The sequence below is a fragment of the Microtus pennsylvanicus genome, chromosome 8, assembly GCF_037038515.1.
Source record: "Microtus pennsylvanicus isolate mMicPen1 chromosome 8, mMicPen1.hap1, whole genome shotgun sequence".
Taxonomy (NCBI): Eukaryota; Metazoa; Chordata; class Mammalia; order Rodentia; family Cricetidae; genus Microtus; species Microtus pennsylvanicus.
Window position 1 is genome coordinate 18,166,250 of NC_134586.1, and position 11,969 is coordinate 18,178,218.

The 11,969-nt window shown below is 38.3% G+C and overlaps 1 protein-coding gene across 1 annotated transcript; it reads right to left on the reverse strand.

Annotated features, from left to right (window-relative positions):
• Window positions 1-3,218: 3,218 nt before the first annotated feature.
• Window positions 3,219-10,352, reverse strand: Clec1b (C-type lectin domain family 1 member B). The gene is made up of 6 exons (XM_075981945.1): window positions 10,155-10,352; window positions 8,780-8,875; window positions 7,625-7,750; window positions 7,329-7,480; window positions 5,235-5,341; window positions 3,219-3,429 (listed from the first exon to the last, which is right to left on the reverse strand). The coding sequence occupies exons 1-6, from the start codon at window positions 10,216-10,218 to the stop codon at window positions 3,285-3,287; spliced, it is 690 nt and encodes a 229-aa protein (XP_075838060.1). The 5' UTR covers window positions 10,219-10,352; the 3' UTR covers window positions 3,219-3,284.
• Window positions 10,353-11,969: the final 1,617 nt, after the last annotated feature.

Consider the following 11,969-nt stretch of genomic DNA (forward strand, 5'->3'; position numbering starts at 1 on the left):
CCCTATCCATTGCATTTCCACATTGATCATGAAGATTGAGTTTGCTTGGGCAGCGGCATCTAGAGATAACTTTACTCTTGGAGGAAGAATCAGTTATTCACTGGACAGGTAACCATTTTCATCACATCCTCGGACTACAGCATTGGTACTGAGAAATTTGATGTCTTAAACATCATTTATCTCTAGGCCTCTCGTCTTTACGTCCAAAGGTCACTTCTCAGTAATTTATAGTCCATACAACTTGCAAAGTTGCATGTTCTTATTTATTTTAGAGACTCAGTAGATCAATTGTTCTTCATCACAATTGGCACACTCAAGAGGTATTGTAAGGGAACTCAATAATAAGACTACAGTTTGGGGAAAGGTTAATAATAAAGCCAAAGGCAGGGTAATAAAACATGCATTGTAGAACTGATGTCAACTGTGGCCTAAAGCACAAAGAAGGGTGCACACTAGGACTTTGTGGTCTGCCTCACTAGAGCTAGGTTCTGGGACGCAGAACATCAAAGCTTACTAAACCAAAACGTGTAGCGAGTCTGAATTATATATCTAACCATGCCTCCATGTCTCTCAGAGACAGTTTATTCAGAAAATATATTCTATTTACTTGTATTTAGCTTCCTGAGACACAAGGGATAGGTGGGGTCATTAGGGACAAATAAAAAGCATCCAGCACATTCTGCCAACATTTTCTGTGCAGTTCCTATTCTGAAAACAGAAATGACTGAACTTCAGATAAACCTTTGCATATGCTAAATTCTACCAGGAGGAGAAAAGAGGAAGAAACACAACAACAAATAAGATCACAACTAACCCCGGAAACCAGAGCTCCATCCACTGCTGCTCATTTCTAGTTTCTCTTCTCATTTTATCAGCACTGAAACCCAAGCTTGGATAGATCCAGTATTTCCCAGGACATTCCACTCCTGGTCAATTTTTATCATTCATTGGCTTCTCCCAACAAAAGATCCATATGTTACATGTAGTGATGCCATTCTTGGCCGCTTGTTTGTTTCAGATGATATTTATTGTTTGTCATTCATTGCATTCTTAAGAATTTTAAAGTCCTATCACAAGAATTACTTCCTCACTACAGCTCTATGAGTCAGGAGGGGTAAGTGGGCTGTAACTTAGGGTATAGAGAAGTCCATCCATTTAGTGAGTTTCATGCTGAGTGTTTGAAATGGAATGATGGAATGCTCTGATTGTCGAACCTGGGATGTTCTCACTTCACAATATGGTTTAGACATAACTGATAAGGAAGAAGAGGTCTTGTAGGTAAAGTGTGGTTGGTTTCACCTTCTGTGTATGTTTAGCGGGTCTTTAAACATGTTCCCTCTAAACCTGCATGTGATGTAGTAATATATAAATATGTCTTTTCCCATGCTAAGAGATGAAAAAATGCTAAAGTCTAGGCACAGGGTTGATGTTTGGATAGTTCCTGAATTAGTAGTTTTCACTTGGTTTCTGTAAATAGACAGTTACAATCAAGCCCTGAATCCCCAGCTACAGAGAAAAGGAGAAAAAGCCAAGACTTTCCATCTTGCAAGGTCAAGATCTTGGCATTTGCTATCAAGAGATCAAAGAAATTCTGTTGTTTTTCTGTAGCTCAGAACTCTATTTCCTTATGGAGAGTCGAAAATAAACCAAGGATTTGTTGGTTGGTGAATAACTGTGAAATTAACATGTATTTTTTGAATATTGCATGTTTGATGCTCTGATCAATATTTTATATAATTACATCAAAGATCAACACAATTCTCTTCTGGATAAGGTAACTGCTCACTATATAAGCTAGGGAACAGAGTTAAAGAGACTAAATCATTTGTCCCAAAACACACATGGATTACGTGTTAAGGTAACATTTATTGAAAGGTACTAGGAGCTGACAGCTTACAACAGGGTCACGGGAATGTGTGTTAATACAGATTTCTTTGCATTAATGCCTTTTGAGCATGTTCAGTTTTCACAGAGACCTCAGCTGAGATGAACTGTATTCATGATCCTACTTTGTCATTACTTAAACAAAGGAAGCTGTGGGGGAGAAAGCACAAATTCTGCCTCTTATCCTGTTAGAGGTGCTTCCTCACAGGCCCTAAAAATACTTCTGAGTTATTCAGCAAACACCAAACATAGAACCATCAGGAAAAGAACCAGATAAAAACTTCTGCTTCTTCTTCTGCCTTCTGTACACTGTTTTGTCAATAAATATTTATTGGTTTTATAAACCTCAAATCCAGCTTCCTTGTGTTGTAAAGAAGGTGACCACTATTGAGAGAAAAGAGATGTGAACTGGGGAGAGTGAACTTTTGTCTCCTAGGATGACTTCCTTGAGTCAGGGACATGCTTGGTGCTCGTCACAGACAATGGACAATCAAGTCATGGGGACCATATTCATGGAGTTCCTGGTATCAGTAGTCTGAAAATTTCTTGTAAGTATATAAATTATACAGATAATTGAAATTGTATGGTCATTGTATAAATATAAAACTCTGAGGTCTATTTTTGATGAAATATATAAGATAGGCAATATCATACACTTTAATTTATTTTAGCATTTATACACACACACACACACACACACATACACACACATGCTCACTCAGGTTCATCTTCCAGCTCCCAAACCAACCTATTTTAAGTATGAGAAAATGGAAGTTAAACGAAATACAAAATTGCCTCATTAGCTAGGCACATCCCTTTAACAACAGCATTTAGAATGCAAAGGAAGGCACCTGGTCTACAAAGTTAGTTTCAGGAGAGATAAGGCTCCAAAGTAAGGCCCTGTCTCAAAAATAGATAGATAGATAGATAGATAGATAGATAGATAGATAGATAGATAGATAGATAGATAGATGAATTTCTTCATGGATGTTCTTCGGTTAAGGGGTCATACCATTTAAACTATTATGAAGATTCAATCTACATTATTTCTACTGTCACATGATGCATTTTTAAACTATGATATTTTACACAGTGCTGTCTTTTGTGCCCTATTCTAATTTAATTTTATGGTGTATATTTGAAGAAGCAGTGGATTACATACATGATGTTAAGAAAATTAGAAATGGAAAGGGAAAAAGAAAGTAAATAGAACGTGAAATACTGAAAAGCACTAGCTCTGCTCACTTTATGTTTTTTGATATGCAGATAAAGGACAAGATATGTGGTATAAGGATGATATAAAAAACAAAATAAACAGTTTTATGACTGGGGAATTCTTTCACCCAGATGTTTTATTGCATGACCAACCACTTATCTGACATCCTGTTCATTCTTCTGCATTAAAGCAGTTGGTCTACTCTCGTCAGGCCAGCCTTCCTCTCACACATTAAATAGTTTCTGTCCTCACAGGAAGCTGGATGGATTTTCCCATTATAAAGATAAGCGCAATTCATGTTTTCTCTTGTATTCCCAGAAAGGTCAATCCTGCAAATGAGAAAGGAAGAGAGCATTTAAAAAAAATAAGAAAGATGAGTACTTAAGAAAGCAAGGAACATGCATGTTTTGCTGATCAAACTAGAGGCTTGAGGTGGGTAAAGAAACAGCATATGTATCTTTGAGAAACCTTTTGTCCACTGCATACTTGAAAAGTTCAGTAACGATTTCGTACAGTGTAAGTCAGGAGAAAGTCAATACAAGTACAAGAAGAGTCCAGAGGAGGAGGCACATCATGCTCTGACAGGCCAAGCAAAGCTTTATCTACAATTTACTTTGGGTCAGTGTTGAAATAGGACTAGATCTTAAATGGGCAGAGAAGAAATGGGATGTTCTTATAGAGACAGCAGCTAGCTGCACAACATGGGGAAATCCTCAAGAAGTAAGATGGGCTAAGTACTGTAGAGCTGAGAACTAACAGCGCCTGGTAATTGTCTGAAAGTTTGTCTCTATTCCTCAAATAATTGTTTACAATGAGAGACAAGGGAAGTATGTTTAATTTACTTGGAAGACAAGTATGGACACCAGCCAACGAGTTGTCAAAATAGTTTAGTGATTAAGGAGGAGTAAAGACAAGGTCTCTTCTTTTTAAAAACTCAAATTCCATTGAGGAGGAATTGGTATGATGTCCAGAGAAAAGCAGACAGGAAAATGTCGGAAAGTTGTAAGAGCCATGAGACAATAAAACAGTAAAGAGAAAACAGGGCAGGTGTGTGCCGAAAGGAACAGGATTTAGTGTGAGCCATTAGAGTTGCTGTCACTGAGAAAGTGGCCTTCAAATAGCCTTGACCAACAGAGATGACTTGGTCAGGGAATGTAGAAGGGAAAGGGGAATTTGACTCCTTCAGAATTTAGAGAGAACACCACTTTGCTGCAATATTGTGAGCAAGATAGTAAGCAATGAGCAATAAGCTCAAGGTTTGCAGGAGGTTTGTATGTATTTGTGTGTTCTGGGATTCTATTCAAGGTAAATCATAAATATATGTTGACTTAATTGTCTATTTACATAATAATAAAATTGTATAAGCTTTTATCATAATTCCTAGACAGGGAGAATGTAGCATTGTTCAAAATAAACAAAAGATGTTGAAATTAGTGATTAGAGGGCCGTATGGAAAGCCAGCAAGATGTTTCATGGGGAAAGGTGCTTACTCGCAAGTCTGCTGACCTGTATTTGATTTCCAGGACCTACATGGTGGAAGGAGAAAACCAACTCCCTAAAGTTGTCCTCTTACCTACATTCACATACATTGTGGTATGTAAATTCTCTCTCTCTCTCTCTCTCTCTCTCTCTCTCTCTCTCTCTCTCACACACACACACACACACACACAATAAATTTTAAATTTTAAAAAATTAAGGAGAGACAGAGCCATATTGAATAACACAACTCTTAATGAAATGAAGTCATTTGCCTACAATGCCATTAGAAGGGTGGAGCTTCATTGTATGACATTAGAATTGCCTTGTGATCTACAATGTACCTGATTTGTGGAGATTCATAGGTCAAAAAGATACTGAAAATATCCTTGATGTAAATATTCCAATCATAAAATAATGAAAAGGATAAATTTATTCTCAAAGCACAAAAAAATCAACCAATTTACACACACACACACACACACACACATGCACAAAGGGAAAGAGAGAGAGAGAGAGAGAGAGAGAGAGAGAGAGAAGTCACATATTACTGGCAGCTACAACCCACAGTGGTGTAGTCAGGCAACTTGTGTTCAACAAGAAATATGGGACTCAAAACTTTATGCGATGCCTTCTAGTTGAGTTTCCAGGGACTTACATATCCTTGGGAAAAATTGAGCTATCTTCCCACATCCAGTCCTTATCAGAGTTCTGGCGTGATAATCCAATCCACCGGGCCGAAGTGATCCTGTTTGTGATGTATTCCTATTGCAAACAAATCCGTACTGTGTAAGTGTCTGCACAGCACTGCCCACCGGCAGCAACACGAGAGAACTTCACGAGAGAAGCCTTGAGCAAGTTGTGGAATTATGCAGCTATGTTGATACTAATGGGCTATATTTCATGTCTAGGATTTTGCTAATCTGTTTTGAGATATTAAAAACATTTATAGAGCCATGAGAAATTGTATTAAACAGCTCTTTTTCTATTCTTCCTGGGCTTTTATAATTCATTTTTCTATTTCCTATCAATTCAAGATTGGAGTCCCAGGGAGACATGATTCAAGTCGGGGTGAATGCAGCAACTACAGACGACAGGAAGCAAAGTGCTCTGGAGAAGCTTTGCATTTCCTGAAATTAAGTTCTTGGATTTTATCCATTATCTTATACATGGAAATATTAATTTGTTTTAGTTGGATGGATAAAGAGAACTATACATGTGTTTCTTGTAGGAATTAGTAAACAACATGCATCTACCTTTCCAAGTTTTCATTATCCTATGCTTTCTTTCTCCTTTTGGATAGATTCTAACTGTGTAGGTCACACTGGCTCCAAACATGTGGTCCTAGCCTCAGTTATGACTACAAAAGCATGTACCACCACATCTGGCACTGATTTACTTTTTCCTACCTGGTTATAACTTACTTTTTGTTAGTTAGTTTGCTTCATTTTTTTTTTTTTTTGAGACAGGGTTTTTCTATGGAACATCCTTAGCTGTCCTGGAACTAACCCTGTAGACCAGGCTGGCCTCAAACTCAGAGATCTGCCCATATCTGCCTCTCAAGTGTTGGAATTAAAGGCTGCCCAACTACTCTTAAAAAATAAAGTTTGTGGGTATTGGTTTTACTATACGTAGATTAGGTCCTGGAGTGGTTCCAGTACACATGAGTTGACTATTAGATGAATGGACAATCAGTCTCTTAGAAAGAAAAGCAAAAGGCAACCAGATGTTCACTATGCCCTTGTATATCCCACAATAGTAGGCAAGAATCCACTCTTGGAATGTAATAATAGCAATAAAAAAATGGTTTGAGCTTCTGGACAGACATGTGACTCTCAGAATAACACTCCATAGAAGACACTTGTGAGTCTAACTTCCCTAAAGTGTGAGCCACCCACCACCTTTGCATTAATCCATCAATTGCTGATCTTTTCTTTAAAACATATCCATATAGACATAAATCTACACTGCCAAAGATATCTCTCCTTTGGACTTGATGGGAAAATCCAACTAATATTTAACCTTAATTTTTCTCAAAAAGTAATATTGCTTCTTTGTTATGTTACAGATTTTCAAGTGGTACTGGTCTGTAGTAATCAGAGCCACGGTAAGTTTCACATCTGCAGTTAATCCTTTTATAATGGAGTTGGCGTGCTAGAACTCACGTGTTTTGACTGAGTAAATTTATTTAGTGAACTTTTTTTTGTTTGTTTGTTTGGTTGGTTTTGTTTTTATTTTTTTGAGACAGAGTTTCTCTGCGTAGCTCTGGTTGTTCTGGAACTCATTCTGTAGACCAGGCTGGACTTGAACTCAGAGATCTGCCTGCCTCTACTTCCCTGAGTGTTGGGGTTAATGGCATGCACTACCACCACCCGGCTTAGTGAATTTAAATTTTATACTTCTCTGTGAACCTGGGCTTACAGCATGGGATAGAAGGTCATGTAGACTGGAATCCCTGTGGTGGGAGCATCCCTTCTGACTTGTCCTGCCTGACCCACTGTCCACTTCTGCTGTTGTGGAGGCACACACAATCCAATCTTAACAAAACACTCTAGTGATATTTTGGAAAATGACAGTATTGAATGTTTAAGCTCTATATTTGTTGTCAAGCTTCCTAAATTTCTCAGACGAGCACCAACTTCAAGCCATTAAGAAACACAAGAAAAAAAGAAAAACAAACAAACAGATTCATTGCTTCCTTTGAGAGCTTTCTCCTTCAAGTCCCAAATGTTCGACATTGGACCCTGCTTACCACAGTCTTCTGGCTGGCAGCCTTCACAAGCGTTGCATTCTGCTCAGTACAATACTGCTTGCTCTCGTCCCACGTTAGGTTACGTCTAAAGAACCCATAGCAGCTGTCTCCATGGTATCTCCACTTTGCGGCACAGGGGCTGCACTTGTGTTCTGAAAGGGAGACGGAGTTTGGGACTGTCAGAATCTGGCAGAAGCTTTTCCCAGGTGCAGCGTTCCTGCTCTGGTTGGCCTCCCTCCCGTTACCATGACAGACACACAGGGCTTGGAGAGATGACATTTCCAAGCCAGACTTACCTACCACGTTCTTTGTCTCGAGCTCTGATTGTTTAATCAACTCTTGGCAGACTTTCTTGGCCAGTTGTTGCAGAGTGGCCGAGAGACTTTCCTTGTCAGCTAGCAGGTACTTTTGCTGTGTGACTGCTATAGATGTAGAGAGGAGATAAATTACCCCTGGGTCTCAAGGTCGAAAGATGATGGCAGGATTCGCCGGTGAACTTTCATGTCTATAAGCCTGCCAGTAGTTGAAAAGTTCACCGGATACACAAAAATCAATGAATAGTGAAAAATGAAATATGAAGAACCAAGCGAGGGCTGCATGAAAGATCATGTGAATTAACTGAGGATGAGAAAGTCCTGAGGCGAAAACACGTGACTAAGCACCTGTTCTGATAGTTCCTAAGTGGGCTTCACAGAGATGAGAGAAGCCTAACGTTTGCATTCTGTTCTGCATATAATAATGAATTAATCCATCTAGGGATGTGTGGGCGGATGGCTGTCCTAACTGTGTAGAAGTTTATTGAAATGCATAGACTTTCAGTCTGCTTAATTCGGCTGTGTGGTTTCTTATTTTAAGTTTTTATAAAAATGGTTTAAAATTTTAATTAACTTAATAGAACATGAGAAAAGAATACATATTGTTATTATGGTGTTTAAAATGCTTTTTATATTCATTTAAATAAAATTGAATAAAGTTTTCTAAAATCTTTTAAAAACAAGAAAATAAATGAGTTAGCAGCATACATTATGGCTTGACCTCATAAAGTCTTATGATTAGCTATTCATGAATAGAAAACCAGTGCTTCAGTAAATAAAATGGGATGGGACAGATTTTATGTACAGAGACTAGAACAAACAAGGTTCCACACAGGAAGACACAGCTTTATTGATGAAATTAGTAAAGTTCTGGATTGCCTTTGCCTTAGATTAAGCAAGGCGGAGAGGGAGAAAGAAAGACAGCTTTAATCCACACTGAGTGTCTCAAATGCATTTTGAAAAATTTTAACTGAGGAAAAAATTAAAAGGAGGGCTCCCTTCTGAGTTTTCCTTTACTGGGACAGTTGGAGTAGGTGACAAACAGATGTGACAATTAGGAAGCTTAGTAGAATATGTCAGGAACTCCTGGGTACTGCTTTCCTCAGATCAAAGCCCTGGCAAGGAGCCAATACTTACACATGATGCCCAGAGCCACGAGCCCAACAACCAGCCCCACGGATGAGATCAGCAGAATTAAAGTCATCACACGCCACCAAGAAGAAGCAGAGTCAGCTGTGGGAGCACAATAAAGATGTGAAAGAGAAGACAGTCAGGCCACCCTGTCCTTCTCAGGATTTTTGAACTATCATAACCAGTATTGCAAGCTATGACTGAGAGAGCAAACTTACAGCCCCACACTTGGGTCACGGAGGCAGAAGGTCCAGGAGTTCAAAGCCAGCTTTTGCTACATAGCAAATTCAATGCAAGTTTAGGCTATGTGAGACCATGTCTCAAAACACAACTGAACTTGGGCTAGTGAGATGGTTTAACAGGTAAAGTACTCATCACCACATACACCTGACAGACTGGGCTTGATTCCTAAAATGCAGGGTGGAAGGAAAGAACCTACTTCTGAAAATTGCCCACTGTTCTCCACAGGACACATGTATACTGCTAACACATGCACTTACACATGTACACAGCATGAGCTCTCAAGTGCACACATGTACACACATTCACACACAGACACACATTCACACACATATAATTAAAGCAACAACAAAAACAATATTGTTGGATATTTTGCCTGCATTCCCTTGGTGTCCATCCCCAAAAGAATAGCCTACTTTACACCTTTCATCCATTTCTGTTCCCCATAGACTATTCTCTGTATATTCTAAAATATAATTTCCTGGGCCACATGGATTTCTCTTTCTCTCCCCTCTCCGCATCCTCATTCACATAAACAATGACTTCCATTGGAGACTAGTGGAGAATTGGATCTTCTGGTGAATTTAAAATTTGAGATTTTTTTAAAAAGTTAAAAACATTTTGTTTTATATTTTGCATAAATATTTATTTACAAAAGTTTGCATATTAAATAAAATTATGACCCAATTACTTTATATCATTTTAAAGAGAAGAAAAATTTAAAAGGTCACATTAAAAAGTCCTTCCCTCTATAATATTTTTTGAAAAAAATCTCATTTTTTTTCTAAGTGTGTTCACTGACTTCTCACTCGTGCCCAGTCATATGAATGACAATGGAATTTAAAATGTGAAGGTATTTGTCAGACATTTGAGTATTCAAACTGTCATTCCCTTTGTCCCACCAGCTGCTAAGCCCCAGCATTACATACTAATAGTCTTAGGACAACATCCCTTTTTCTATTTTTGCTGACTGCATTCTAACCATGTCTGCAAAAGCCTCTGTAGGCCCCACTTATTTGCTTCAGAGACAGAATATCATTCAGGAAAACACAAATAAAATTAAGCCCCCAGTCACTAGGAGAGAGAAGGGGAAGGTAGTAGTGACCTATTAATGTCCACATTGCTGAATGAGCCTTCTTACCTGAGCTGAGAGCTGGCTTTCGGGGCTTAATGTTTAAAGTGATATATCCGTCTTCATCCTGCATGGCTCCCCTTGAACTGCAAATGAGCTCAGAGTTCAGAGACTTTGCAGAACTTGCCCAGTGTCCACTCTTATCATTTCAGTGCCTGCCAGAGTGGGTTCCCCTCTCCTGGTGGTGTAGATTCATGTTCATGGGGACGATTGGGTTTTGTTTGGTTTTGCCTTGTTTTCCAGGAAGCCCTTTCATGGACGTTCCGAGATACGTGGACTTGAACCTAAAAACAAAAATAATAATAACTTGTGGTGAAAGGGTAGATCTGGGGCTCATTTCCTGCTTTCTTATCTTCAGTTCTGAGTGAAGGGATGTTCCACCATGAGTATCCTGTTAAAGAACAAAAAAGTTCACACTTCATCTTAACCCTAGGAAAGTTCAAACAATGTCACTTCAGTGAACTGATTCCTTATAAAAACCCATGGGTTAAAAATAACTGTGGCTATACAGCACATCATACAGTGACATCAAATCTAATATCGAATTATTAGATCTGATGTTAAAAATAAATGCTTATAATCCTACATTAAAAGGAACTACTCCTCATTATGACCTAGAATTCACTCCGAGTCTAGCATCTAATATAATCAGTTTGTTTTTTATTTTTATTTTAAAAAGATTGAAGATTCCACATGGAATAAACCCAAGATTGCTTAGTCCTAGGCACTGAAGGAAAAAAAAATCCAATAATTATATAACTTGTGACAATATATTTTCCTTATATAATATTTCACTTCAAAATGAATTTCTTAAATTTTAAAAAATTTAAATTTCAATGATAGTCTTTGATTTTGAGGGTGATTTTGCTCAACAAAAGGGGGGCTGCTTTCCTAAAGCTCTTTCAATCACAATGTGATGAACATTCTATCACTCAGCTCTAAGGAAACGGGCTTTAAAGAATTACATTGGCTTATACTGACACCGGCCACAGAAGCACGTTGCAGAGCTAGCCAAGGTGGTTACTGTAGGACTGTTGGTGTGAGTGTTGCCGGTTTTAACATTAGGGTAGCGCTTTTGTGATCTTATAGCAGGTAACAGTAAAGCATCCTGCTTTCATGCCCCTGACACTTGACGTTTGTCTAAGAAATGATCACGTCACTACCTTTCTGCTTTATTAAGACAATCCAGTCTTCACATTTCTGCATAGAAACCATACAGGACCTTCTGACAGGTGTTTATTTGCCCATTTTCCCTTTGATGTCTTTTATATGGTTTTGTTTTCTTTCTTCTTTGCTACCTACGTTGCTCTGAATTTGTTGTCTATTTACTGAAAAGATATTGTATTTTTAAATACCTTTTTCCACACTCCTCAAATGATTTCACAAAGCCAGCAAATTGCTCACCTATGGCCATTGCTGGTTGTACAGTTTCAACCTCAGCCAAAGATTCCTCCTCTTCCCAGCAGAGAGTGATAGATAATTCAGTCTTCCAGAAAAGTAACAGATCAATTTGAACTTTTCCTTCCTTTTCTCGTATCTATTACAAACTGAGTTCAAGGGTGTTTTCTTCCCCTACTGCCTTATTTCAGTGTTTTTACTTAATTATATACAGAAACAACACAATTGAATGAATAATTTCAATTTAATAAAGAAAAAAGCATGTACAGAGGTTATGATTCTAAAGACACTCTTTTCAGTAAAGTTTCACTCCATTTTTTTTGTGGGAGTCCCCTCTGTGTGTTGCTTGTATTGGTTAATGAATAAAAAAGCTGCTTGGCCTGATAGGGCAGAACTTAGGTAGGCAGAGAAGACAGAACTGAATTC

Coding starts and splice junctions, on each gene's coding strand:
- Clec1b (XM_075981945.1), bottom strand. CDS start 10,218: ATGCAGGATGAAGACGGATATATCACTTTAAACATTAAGCCCCGAAAG. Junction 5,342..7,328: donor CTGCCAGCCAGAAGACTGTG/GTAAGCAGGGTC, acceptor TGTTTGCAATAG/GAATACATCACAAACAGGAT. Junction 3,430..5,234: donor TCAATTTTTCCCAAGGATAT/GTAAGTCCCTGG, acceptor TCTCATTTGCAG/GATTGACCTTTCTGGGAATA.